The 12156-nt window shown below is 41.2% G+C and overlaps 1 protein-coding gene across 4 annotated transcripts in view; it reads left to right on the top strand.

The window, feature by feature from the left end:
• Nucleotides 1-12156, top strand: part of BMPER (BMP binding endothelial regulator) — a 249704-nt gene that overhangs the window by 50357 nt on the left and 187191 nt on the right. For all 4 annotated transcript variants that reach the window (XM_045864437.3, XM_045864436.3, XM_064575064.1 and 1 more), the window contains exons 4-5: nt 6854-6936; nt 10801-10891. In XM_045864437.3, the coding sequence (XP_045720393.1) occupies nt 6854-6936; nt 10801-10891 (174 nt within the window). The remainder of the gene's footprint in view (nt 1-6853; nt 6937-10800; nt 10892-12156) is intronic.

The raw sequence follows: 12156 nt of genomic DNA, 5'->3' as shown, positions 1-12156 counted from the left end.
AAGCCATCAAAAATTAAGTAAAATTTCTTTCTGCCATTTCTTTTTCTATTGTTGATTATTTCATTTCAATCACATACTTAATTTCTAATTGGAACACCAAAAAACCATGAAAAAGAATGTTGTGGGGGGCACACACTACTCTTTAAGAACTCAGTTCATGGGGCTGATTCTTTCTTTTGTGATTGATGAAATGGTTTGACTATAAAATTCCCATTAGCCAAAAATAAGCAGAATTGCCTGCAGGATTCATGGTAGGTACAGCCTTGGAGAGTAATAAAAGCCTGTTTTAAATGAACTCCTAAGGACACGATATAAGCCCGAGAATGGCTAGTCATATTTTATGTTTATCCCTCTTGATTATACTTCCATATGTTTCTGGAGACAGTGTCTGAAAAATGCTTCATTAAAATATCGTATTGGACTGGGGTAATTTGGGGCTTATTGGCCAAGTCTCAGGGCTGGGGGTACCCGATCAGGTGGCCTGGAAGTAGCAAAGCATGGCAGTGCAGTCTGCTCTGCTTTCCTCTACCATGTGGCATGAACTGACTTCAAAGACCCCAACTTCTCTTTAGTTTAAGTAAGTATGACAGTTTGCATGCTAACCCTCCCCCCAACAAAAGACAAAACAAATTTGGGGGACCAAAATGGATTTTGGAAAGAAAAGGCACCCTCCTGAAAATTAATTTAACATGAGGCTTGCACAGCATGGGAAGAGGGGACCTGGAAAGTGTTCATATGCTTCTCCCTTCTAAGGTTCGGTAGATGCTGGATGCCCAAGGACTTCCCTTCATTATGTTCTGCCCTAGCCTGCCTGGTCCATGGAGGGTGGTAGCGTTAGTCAGTGTTAACAGAGAGAAAGGCTTTGACATCTGAGTTTCTCCAGGAAAGGTTTACTGTTTCTGGAACTGGAATAGTGAATTGAACTGGTCCACCTGCCAAGAGGAGGAGACAGGAGGTCCAGGGAATGTCATCTTTTCAAAAGTCCTTTCCTGTGGTTTACAAGGATAGCTGCATGTTAGTACTTACTATGTATTCCTAGTGAAATTGGACATTTCTTGAGTATCTGCTACACACAAAGTACTGTAAAGGACCTAGAAAGGGACATTTCAAAGGCTGCATACACATGAAGAAAGAGCACAGGAGCATACCCTGAGTGGGGAAGTTTCTAGGAAGGCTCCCCAGAGGCCATGACCTTGAGTTGAGTCATGAAGGAGGAGTTGGCCAGGCAAAGAAGGAGAGCCTGGGTGACCTAAGTGTTGTCATGGGGATGACAGAGATGGAGTGAATGGATGAGATCTGGGTTTTTCAAGAAGGGAACAGCATTTGCAAAATCAGAGGGTGAGATCTTCTGGACACATTTGGGGGGTTCTAAGTGCGGCATGTCTGCAGTGTGGGGAGTTTGGGGATAGTAGATAAGGGAATGAAAAAGTGAGTCAAGGCCAGGCCTGAGAGATATATATGCTAAGAAATTTGAATTTTATAGTAAAGGTCAGTGGTTTTAAATCCTCTCCCACTTCCTCTTTCCAGATGCCCTGATCCAGTTGGTTTAGAGAAGAAAGATTGGGGATAGGTATCAGTCTACACCTCAGCCGGGCTGTGAACCATTAGTCATTGATAGAGTGCAAGCATGTGAATGAGATTAAGACCCAGATTTGAAAGAGCACACACTGGTTGCTGCGCAGGAGGATGCTTGAAAAAGGCCCCTATCCCAGCCAAGAGAAACAATCAGTGAGCCTATTGTAGTAGTTCAGGTGGGAAACAACCAGCAGCTTAGTTGGAGGCTGGATGGAGAATGGATGGGTAAAGAAAGAGAACATCTAGAAGGTGTGTGTGTTGTGGGAGGGGAGGATAGGAGAAGAGAAGTGTTGTCAGCCTGCCACAGAGAAGTCCTGTAAGGTAAAGACTGAGTGTCCTTGGGATTGGGTACATAGTAGGCAGTTGTAGCCAGAGAGTTGTTTCAGTGGGTGCCGGGGGCCAGAAGCCCAATAACCCAGGTTGAAGACACTGAACTTGCTTTAAGAAGCCTTCAAGTTTGTTATGATCAGGGAAGGTGGATAATCCCAGGGACCTGAATGGAGTTCCAGGAATGAAAGGAAAGGGCGGGAAAGGTAGGCTGGTGCTCTGTTGTGAGGTGCCTGTGGGGGGCGGGGGTTGTTATTGGTAATGGTGAGATCCAGCTCTCTGCTCTTAGGCTAATGGTAATCTGACAGATGAGAGGGTTAAGCCTTTTTAGGGTGAGACCAGGTGGAATTAAGGCTTATTAGAAGGCCAATGCCATTTTTTATGGTCCTGATGGTTTTTAACAGCTATTTTAACAACAGAATGATGAAAATGTGTGGTATTCTTTCTCCCTTGGGATAATGTGGCTGCTGAAAAAGGTCACAACTAATAGGAAAAATGAGTTTTATTGCTTAATTGTGGATTCAATTTATTTGGATACTTCCTGTTACCATTACCATGTGTTTTCTGAGTTGACTAGTTGACTAGGCCAGGCTTCTCTACAAGAGTGTGTATGTTTAAAAAAAAATTCTCTGAAATTCTATCCCACCCTGAAAATAAAAAGCAAAAAAATACATACATAAGTGAAATATACCTAGTTTAGGCTTCTTTTTGTATTATTTTAGTTTTGTAGAGAAGAGCTATTTGGGGATATGATGGTTTTGATCAAGGTTTCTCAATGTTGGCACAATTTTTTGAGTTGGTTGATCCTCTGTGGTGCACTGTAGAGTGTTTAGCAACATCCCTGGCTGTACCCACAAGATGCTTGTAAACACCCTTATCGCTCCCAGTTGTAACAACTGAAAATATCTTCCAGCATTATGAAAAGCCTCCAGGGTGGGGGATGGGAAGAAGGTAAAATTGCCCTAGACTGAGAACTATTGGTTCTCAATATATATTGCAGTGGTTTTATCAGAAAGTAACTACTTCCTCCTGCTGCAGTATGGATAGTTTTATTGAAGCTTGTGAAATCTGAGCAACTTTTTATCACCAGAAAACTAATGAATATTTATAAATTCCCTTGTCAAAAGTTTACTTAACAAATATTTAAAGAAAAAGGAGGGGCACCCGGGTGGCTCAGTTGTTAAGCGTCTGCCTTCGGCTCAGGTCAGGGTCCCGGGGTCCTGGGATCGAGTCCGGCATCAGGCTCCCTGCTCAGTGGGGAGTCTGCTTTTCCCTCTCCCTCTGCTGCTCCCTCTGCCACTCCCCCTGCTTTGTGCTCTCTCACTCTCGCTGTCTCAAATATAAATCAATCAATCAATCAATCAATCAATCAATCTAAAAAAAATGTTTAGGGGCGCCTGGGTGGCTCAGTCGTTAAGCGTCTGCCTTTGGCTTAGGTCATGATCCAAGGGTCCTGGGATCGAGCCCCGCATCGGGCTCCCTGCTCTGTGGGAAGCCTGCTTCTCCTTCTCCCACTCCCCTGCTTGTGTTCCTTCTCTCACTGTGTCTCTCTCTGTCAAATAAATAAATAAAATCTTTTTAAAAAAAAATGTTTAAATAAAAAAAAAGGAAAAGGAAAAGCTACTTTACCGGTTGCTTGACCATTCCTCTGCTTACCCCATGGACCCACTCTTTCATTTAGTTCCTGAATATGCTGTCATTTAATTTTAATCTGGGTAACTAAGTTCTCAGTGCAAAGGATGTTATGCGGTAGAAAGTGCCCAAATAATAAAAACCTGTCTAGAACTGGGTGTGAACATGTGGATTTCATGCACGACATGGATTCTAGTGTTAGTTTCACACCTATTGCTTTCTAACTTTGACCAAGCCACTTTTTCTGTGCAAATTTCCTCATCTGTGACATGAAGGAGATAAAGTATATTATCTGTAAGTTTGCTTCTAGCTCTAAGATTGAAATGTTTTGATTGTTTTTTGGGGTTGTCCCCCCTGCATGCACCACATCCCCCAGTGCAGTGCCACCCAAAATGCGCTCTCTAGGTCGCCAATGGTCTATAGACTACATTGTTGGTCCACATTGAGTCAAGTACAGACATAGAGAGTAAACAATTAGAAATGGTTATTATAATTTGACAGAGTAATTTTATGCCTGTTACATATAATACAAAAAATTGAGCTTATAGTTTGTCTTAGTCTTTTAAATTGAACTTTTTTAGTAATTCATTTTTATTATGCTTTATGAAGATAGCAGTCCACATTGGATTGGAAGAGGAAAAATAAAACAAACTGGTCTTTCACTAGAGGTAGTTTGAGAAGTACTGCCCTGAGGTATGATGGAAATATTTTTTTGCTTCTCTTTCTACCCTGGGCCAATAAGAAAGATATTTAGTATATTCCTCTTCTGGGGTTTCAGTGAAGAGAGGGGCAAGATACTGCCTATCTGCTTTATTAGCAGCATAAAGTTGGTGGCAAAGAAAATAAGAGGTAATTCTGGAGTAAATACGAGGTTCTCTTGGATTATATGTATATGTAAGTCTTCACATAGCTCATGTTAGTGTCTTGCATCACATAGCGTGTTTATCTCAGAACAGAAACCCAAAGAGCAGTGAAAATGTCCATTTAAAAATTATTTTAACCCCAAGAATCCCTTAGATATGCCATCTATTAGAATGTTTGGTATACTGGGACTCCGTACTAGCTGATGTTGGCGAGGTAGGTAGAAAAAGGAAGAGGTGTGGATTATACTTGCTGAAGAGATTAACATAGATTTTTTAAGTCTATTCTGTCATTCAGACTCATTCAACATTTGGTTTCCCAAATCTGTTACACGGACTCAGGTGAGGTAGACTGATAGGTGAACAAGGGCACTTAAGCAATGAGCACTTCACAGTCTGACCTTGGTCTTTAGATGTTAAATCAAAGTGGAGGAGCCAGCCTTCAGACTGACACTTATTTGAGGGAGAAAGCATTGCTGAGTTCTCTGTACCATGGGCCACTTGTTCTAATACCTTTTATCCCATATTGAGTGGAATAATCCAGAGAGGCCTGTCCTACTCCTGGGAACCCTTCACACATGACCTGGCATTGTGCAGGAACAGTCTCTTGGCCTGCAGTTCCTGCCTGGTCTGTATGGGTTTTGTAGTGTACTTCCTCTTCCAAAGTAAAAAAGGCAAGATTTTTGCTTGCTCTATTAGCAGCAGAAAATCACCCTTTCTTCCAGTTTTTTTTTTTTTAAATCCAGAAGATGAAAATATATAACATATTTGGAAACTCCACTGGCAGACTTGGCAGGCATTTCAAATTTACTTGGACTTAACATGAATTGGATTTGGTCCTCTGATTTCCCCACCTCCATCTCTCGGAACAAGTTATTTATTATCCAAGTGTGTCTGTGTTAGTGGATCAGACATGCACATGGCACATCTATTGTAAGTGTGTTTGTTCAGTAAGATTTATGCTAGCCCAAATTGTTTTATATTGGTTTTCATTGTTGAAAATTTACTGTATTCATTCTTGGTTTGGCCTAAGTATTTGTAGTGTGCTAGGGGTTCCTGTGGTTGAACATTTTATCACTGTAACACTTCATGCAAAGGAAATTAAAAAATATATAGTGAAAGCATTTCCCTAATATGTTTCCAATCAGCTGTGTACTTTAGTAATTTGATTTGTAGGAACTAGAAAGAAGAGTATTACTGCGCTCTTTTCAATCATTCATAATTCTCTGGGAATTCAGATCATGGTTCCAAGTTTATGAAAATGTCTCTTGAAATTTTCTTCAGTCCTTTAGTATTCTGTTTGTGTGTATTGAGAGGGTATTTTATTTTATTTTATTTTCTTACCACAGCAATCTCGAAAAGAGTTCAGGGAAGGGGGCGAGTCTTCGGTCTGTATCTGGGACAAGAAAAACTGATGTGGATTGAGGCTGATTGGCTTGCCAGAAGTCATTCATTGGTACAGAGAGCCAGGTCCTTTTATTTGTGCATTATCCTATGTGTGTGTTCCAGCTTCTGTACTCCTTGGGCTAAGCAATCAGACTGTGACTTGTAAATCCCCTCGCCTGGTGGACTCCTAATAATCTAATATGCAGTGATGAGTGGCTTAGGCAGGAGCATCTTCCCTGAAAGTGTAACACATGGGATGGAGGGTGATATTTGGATGAGCTAAATAAAGATCTAGGCTGTGATCTTTGCACCATTATTTCTTTGGCTCTTTCTACAGGGATTTAAGATAACTAGATTGTTTCCTTTTTTTGAGGAGCTCTGGCCTTTGACTTACTTCGGTTTTTGCCAATGAATGAGCATGACTTCTGTTTTGGCTAGTGAATTAACTTGTGATAATCCATACATTTATAGTTTCAGATTTTCTTAATCCAGTTCACTATGTAAAAGTGAAATCAAAGTGAAATGTGAAATCATAGCTCTCAAAGTGGGAGCAAGACTTGGAAGGTTTCATCCAGTGAAGACAGTAGCTTGTCAAGGATCTTAAGTGGGTATAGAATTTTGCAATCATTTCCTATTTTTAATTTTCTGCTTTTATTTCCTATCATGTTTTAAGCTTCCCTCTTAACCTTCACAGTTTTGTGTTCATTTAAGTCTTATGAAAAATCTCCTCACACAGTGGTGATTTTAGCCCTGGTCCTCCTCCTACTTCGCTAGGCATAAATAAAGTCGTGAGGTCATGTATTTTGGCCAGGAGAGTTCATCAATCCATGCTTTTCCATTTGAAAACACAGTCTGGGAGGTTAATCTTATCAGTAGTCAAAGAATTAATGTAAGTGAAAACCAAGTGGATATTTAAAAGGCTTAGTTGTGTTTTGAAGAAAATAGCCAAGGGACATGATTGTTCCCACTATTGCTAGTCCTGGCCTAGAAGACCTAACTTATTTTGCTCCAACGATAAAGGAAGTACACATTCATTCTTGGTCTTTTTTCCTGCTTCTGTGTTTCCTGTTTAGGTTGCACCTATGAAGGAAATACCTATAACAGCTCCTTCAGATGGCAGAGTCCTGCACAACCCTGTGCTCTACGTCAGTGCCAGGTAAAGTCTATTTTCCTCTCCACTGAAAACGAATCGGTAGTCTTCCTCAGAAACATCTCTTAGACAGCAGAGCACAAAACCAAAAACAAAACAAAAATAAAACCAAAAACAAATAAAAAACCCCAACTGTGTAATTGTATCACTGTATCCTTATACATATTTACTGTGACATTCACCATAATAAGACAGGTACAGGATAGATACTATATAGCACTCACTTCTAGAAACATGCAATGGAATTGTTCACCATTGTTAAATTGTGCCTGGAAAATCTCTGGGAAGATGTATATGTCCTTGGGGAAAATTCATGTCTTCCTGTGAGTCAGCTTTGAGCAAAACCTGAATTCCTGTTAGCAGAAAGAGGTATTGTTAGAGGATATATGTTTTCCTTCTTTGATTTAGAAACATTTTGAACTGGAACCATTCTGTAAGCTTTTTAAATCAAAGCAGTTAGTACACTGTGAACTCAGTGATTTCAACCTGACAAATGTGAGAACCACCAGTTCAGTTCCTAAGGAGCCCACTGTGGTTGGTGCTTGCTGCACCCTGCAAAGTGTTCTGATTCTGCGTGACTCTAGTTGTTACAGGTCTTCAACAGAGCAAGATAAGGAGAAATGAGGAATCTCAATGTTCAAACTCCTTTTCTTATCTCTAAGGAAATAGTTAAAAAAATGCTCATCTAATCTTGACATAATTTAAAAATTCTCTATAGAGAAAATGCTGTTAAATCATTTTACTCCTAGCCCCATTTTACTGTTCCAGGATATGCTCTTGCATTTAAAGGGGAAAGAAAGGGGTACCTGGGTGGCTCAGTCGGTTAAGCATCAGCCTTCGGCTCAGGTCATGATCTCCGGGTCCTGGGATTGAGCCCCACATCGGGCTCCCTGCTCAGCAGGGAGTCTGCTCCCTCTCCCTCTGCCTCCTCCCCCTTGCTCATGCTCTGTCTCTGTCTCTCAAATAAATAAATACAATCTTTAAAAAAAATAAAGGGGAAAGAAAGATTAGTGTGATAATGCATATTTCTTTTGGATCTTATCTCAAGTATGCTGACATTTAGTTTACTAAAATCTGACTTTTATGCAGCCACGCTGTTATATACTCACAGTGGGCATACTCACTCGAAAGATCGTCGGTTATTTATTTGGCTAAATGTTCAGTTCATTTGTGTAGTAAATCTAAATTATTTGTGAAAATAAGCAGTAGATAGAACAGATGTAAATAATAGATTAAGTGAATTGATAAATATTTGTTGAATTTTTGCTCTGGGTTATAGATTCAACCAGCTTCATGGAACAAAGAGATGAGAGCAGTGAGTTTTAATAATATCAAAAGTCCACATTCATTCTAAAATTTGCACCACCCCACTCACACCCTACTTCTTGACCAATAAAATTTCCACTCTGATAGGGGCACTCTGAAAGCCCTGGTTACACTGCCTTTTAAGCAAGACAACCTTGTTGGAGTTGCCTTTTGGAGTGTAGTATAACATTTTTATGCAACAGCCAGAGATCTTGAAGATCCTCAAATTGCATGGACCTCAAATTGCATGGTGAATTTTGCTACTTTCAGATGAAGACTTTATTTGAATTAAATGAAAACTATTATCTGGGAGGAAATATTTTGTTGACTGAATAACACATGAAGCCATTTTCAAGTGTTGACACTGAAACTCCTATTGCCTATCGTCTTTGGCCACCAGCCACTCATCAGGCCCACAGAGAATGATGCAGGAATATCCCATTATTATTGGAAGCCATCCCAACGACCAACAGCCCTGGGAGTCAGGAAGTGCTGAACTGCAGAGCAGAGCCCAGAGAGGTGATTCTACCTACCAAAGATGAACTTTGCCTTTTTGTTCTCCTCCTTTTTAAAAATGTTGCCTAAGCCCTGCTAGCTAGTTTAGAAATATTATTTCATTCAATGGTCATAAAAGCCAACCTCTAAGGTAGTTATAAAAGCTGTTCCTCTGCTCCTCTGGCACCTTCCCACTCCTGCTTATTTTCTTGCTTCTCTAGGGAATGAGAGCGCATCTGTGAATGCGGGAAATAGCCACTTACTGGTACCTATCAGGGAAGGCTTCCTTTAAGACCCTCCTCTGCAGAATGGCACAATTGCAAACTCTTTAAGCCCTTCCCTTCTCAGGGCACAAGATCAGCAACAGAGGAGAGAGTGGGGCATAGTGGGTACAAAATACAGGCTCTGCCACTCACATAGCTTGTTTCTTCCCCTCTCTGGACCTCTCAGTCTCATCTCCTGTGCGGCCAGGATGGTACCATCTCCTAGGGTGTTGATAAGCATCACTAAAGACAGTTCTGGTAGAGGCTACATGGACTGGGCAGGACTAGGTACCAGACAGGTAACAGCTAGTTAAACGACCTGGTTTATTTCCATTTGAGTTGAATTCTAGCTTCTTTCTTTCTTTCTTTTTTTTTTTTTGATATTTCTTTTTTCTTTTCTTCCCTTTTTTTTAATTATGTTAGTCATCATACATTACATCATTAGTTTTTGATGTAATGTTCCATGATTCATTGTTTGCATATAACACCCAGTGCTCCATTCAATATGTGCCCTCCTTAATACCCATCACTGGGCTAACCCATCCCCCACGCCCCTCCCCTGTAAAACTAGCTTCTTTCTTAAATCCTCCTACCGAAAGAGTTTCGATGGTGAAAAATTTACCTTTATTTTCCACTTTGACTTTCTTACTAAAGAGAAAAATCTGAAGATCACAAACAGGAAATTCATGCTGGGAACAATTCTGAATCCTCCATCTGGTTTGCAGATAGGAAAGGGAAATTGATCTGGGGCCATAGCTTTTTGCATTGCTTCAGTTATGTAACTAAAGCACAGATCCTTTTTTGATGTTGTAGATTGTGATATTTTGACAGTTGCTCTTTTCTTTCCCAAATGTGATCTAGACCACAATAAATTCCTCTGGGAGTGGAATCCTCAGGCCTCACAAATATGAAGACATCTAGGATATAACTTTCCTTGTTGGCCTGAGATAATATGGTAACAGACAGGATGAAAAAAAATATCTAGTTGTCACATTGTTACATTTTTTTTCAGCCTGTGCTAGCCCTCCCTGCAAAACAAAATTAAACAAACAAACAAATCCATTTATAAAATGGGTAGAGAATATGGAGAAAATTCTTCCAAGGCCAACTCTGAAAATTAATCAAAAAAATGTTTCCACTGACATTAAAACACTAGAATCCCAAGATCAGTTTGCAAATGAGTCACTTGATTTCATTATTAAGATCCAAAGGCTCTATTTTTCCATATATGGTATGAACTTTAAAGTAGTTTTATCTAATCTCATCATTTGATGCTTGAGAGCCAGGCTCTCTATGTGAGGCAGAGTGAAATTTCTACGATTGCAGAGCTTAGTCTAGATATTTCTAGAAGGGTGGTAAGTGAATTAGGTCTCCAGATGCTAGTCTGGGGTGTTACACATGTACTCTGTGCCTCATCATTAATGGCTTAAAGTGTAATAACAATTATAGAAAATATAGTCAGTGTTGACAACTTAAAACAATTGTGAATGAACAGCCAGACTCTGTTAGCTACTGATGGACAGGAAGAAGGTCTTAAATACTAGATTTAAAAGAAAGAACTTTGGGCCAAAGAGAAAGACCGAGGACAGGGTCAAGACAGGATTTGTGCTCCGAGTTTGAAAGCCTCCAGGCCGTGAGCTGGGGAGATGGGACCTCAATGGTGCCATGTCCTCTGGACCTGACGCCCACCCTCCTTTGCACTTTTGGCGTCCGGACTCTTCCCCTACTCCCTTGATTTCTTTCCCAAAGTGAGTCACTCCTCAGTGGGACTTCTGGGCTGATGTATTTGTGGCATTCTGTTTTTCAGGAAGGTGTTGTCACAGAGTCTGAGCTGCGATGTGTTGTGCATTGTAAAAACCCTTCCAAGCATCTGGGAACATGCTGCCCCACCTGTCCAGGTAACATTTGCAGGAAGGGAAGCCTGCCAGGCTCCCTGCTACAGCACATGACCGTGAAATCTCTGTGGGCTCTTTCAAGAATGCAGGATTCTCCCCCTCCGGACTGGAGCTTGTCTCCCTTTGTGTCTGTGTACATCATGGGTTTAGAGAGCAAACTCCTTTGCATAGAAATGTCCGGTTGTACTCCGGTGTGCCCAGGATGAATGCAATGTGCTGTAGGTCTTGGCATGTGGATGCTTCAGGCTCCGGAGGCCTCCTCTCCACTCCACAGGGCCACAGGTAATGCTTACTTTGGAAGGAGAGGCTGTGGCTTTCTCTTGCTTCCAGAAATGTCTTTTTACTGCTTCATATTGCAGTATCTTGGCTAGAACTCGCCTTGGTGATGAGGTGACCAGATGTTTTCTGAAAACTGAGAGCTGTGTCCCTAAGTGAATTTAGCTTAGGGTTTTGCTGGTCTCAGTTTTCGGTGTGGTGCAACAAGTTGGACCCACTGTCTTTTAAGAGGGCCCCACTGCCTAGCTGACAGCAAAGGGATCTTTCCTTTCCAGTGGCTAGAGTGTTTCCTCTTACTTTTCTGAACAGGATTACAAAGGCCTCCTGCATCTTTTCTTGCCCTTACATACGAGCCCAGGGATTTTGAGGTGAGAGATTTTTTTTCTGATCCTTTAAGCCCCTGGCGCATGCTCTCAGACAGATGTTCTGAGTTTTGGTTTTACTCTGAGTGCTTTTCCTCACTGGAGGCAATACTCACAACTAGTACTCATTGCTTTTGAGATTAATCTCCAGAGGGCCTTCTGTTCTGCAAAACTTCCTGGGGAATGGCTCAGGTACCATGCTGGGATGCTCTGCAAAGATGAGCCCTGCTCCTTTTGCAGGCAGCTGCTTGCCCTCCCCTACCCCATGCCGTCTGGGACGTGTCTGAACCTGAGTCCCTTCCAGAGAGTCCAGTTTTTTCTCATCTTTAAATGACAACAAGGACAGTTGCTCTCCACTACCTCTAACCTTCCTGAGTTCCCTGGACGGTCTTGATTGAGCCAAACTTCCTTTCCACATTGAGATTTCTGTGAAGCTTGTGTTCTTAGATGAGCTTATGAGAAGGCCAAGAACTGGTTGAAAGTAGAAGAATTCTTTCCATAATCCAATTATTTTGTATCTATCAAACAGTGTGTCTGAGTTCCTTTTGCCTCTGAATGCATTTAATGCTTCGTATTATGTAACCATACTCTTAAATGCCGAAAGGGTCCTTATGAAGTTAGATCAGTAGT

The sequence above is a fragment of the Mirounga angustirostris genome, unplaced genomic scaffold (assembly GCF_029215605.1).
Source record: "Mirounga angustirostris isolate CCGP_5_RB_7025 unplaced genomic scaffold, mMirAng1.0.hap1 SCAF_12, whole genome shotgun sequence".
NCBI classification, from domain to species: domain Eukaryota; kingdom Metazoa; phylum Chordata; class Mammalia; order Carnivora; family Phocidae; genus Mirounga; species Mirounga angustirostris.
Note: the sequence above shows the minus strand (reverse complement) of the source record. Positions and strands in the feature narration are given on the sequence as shown.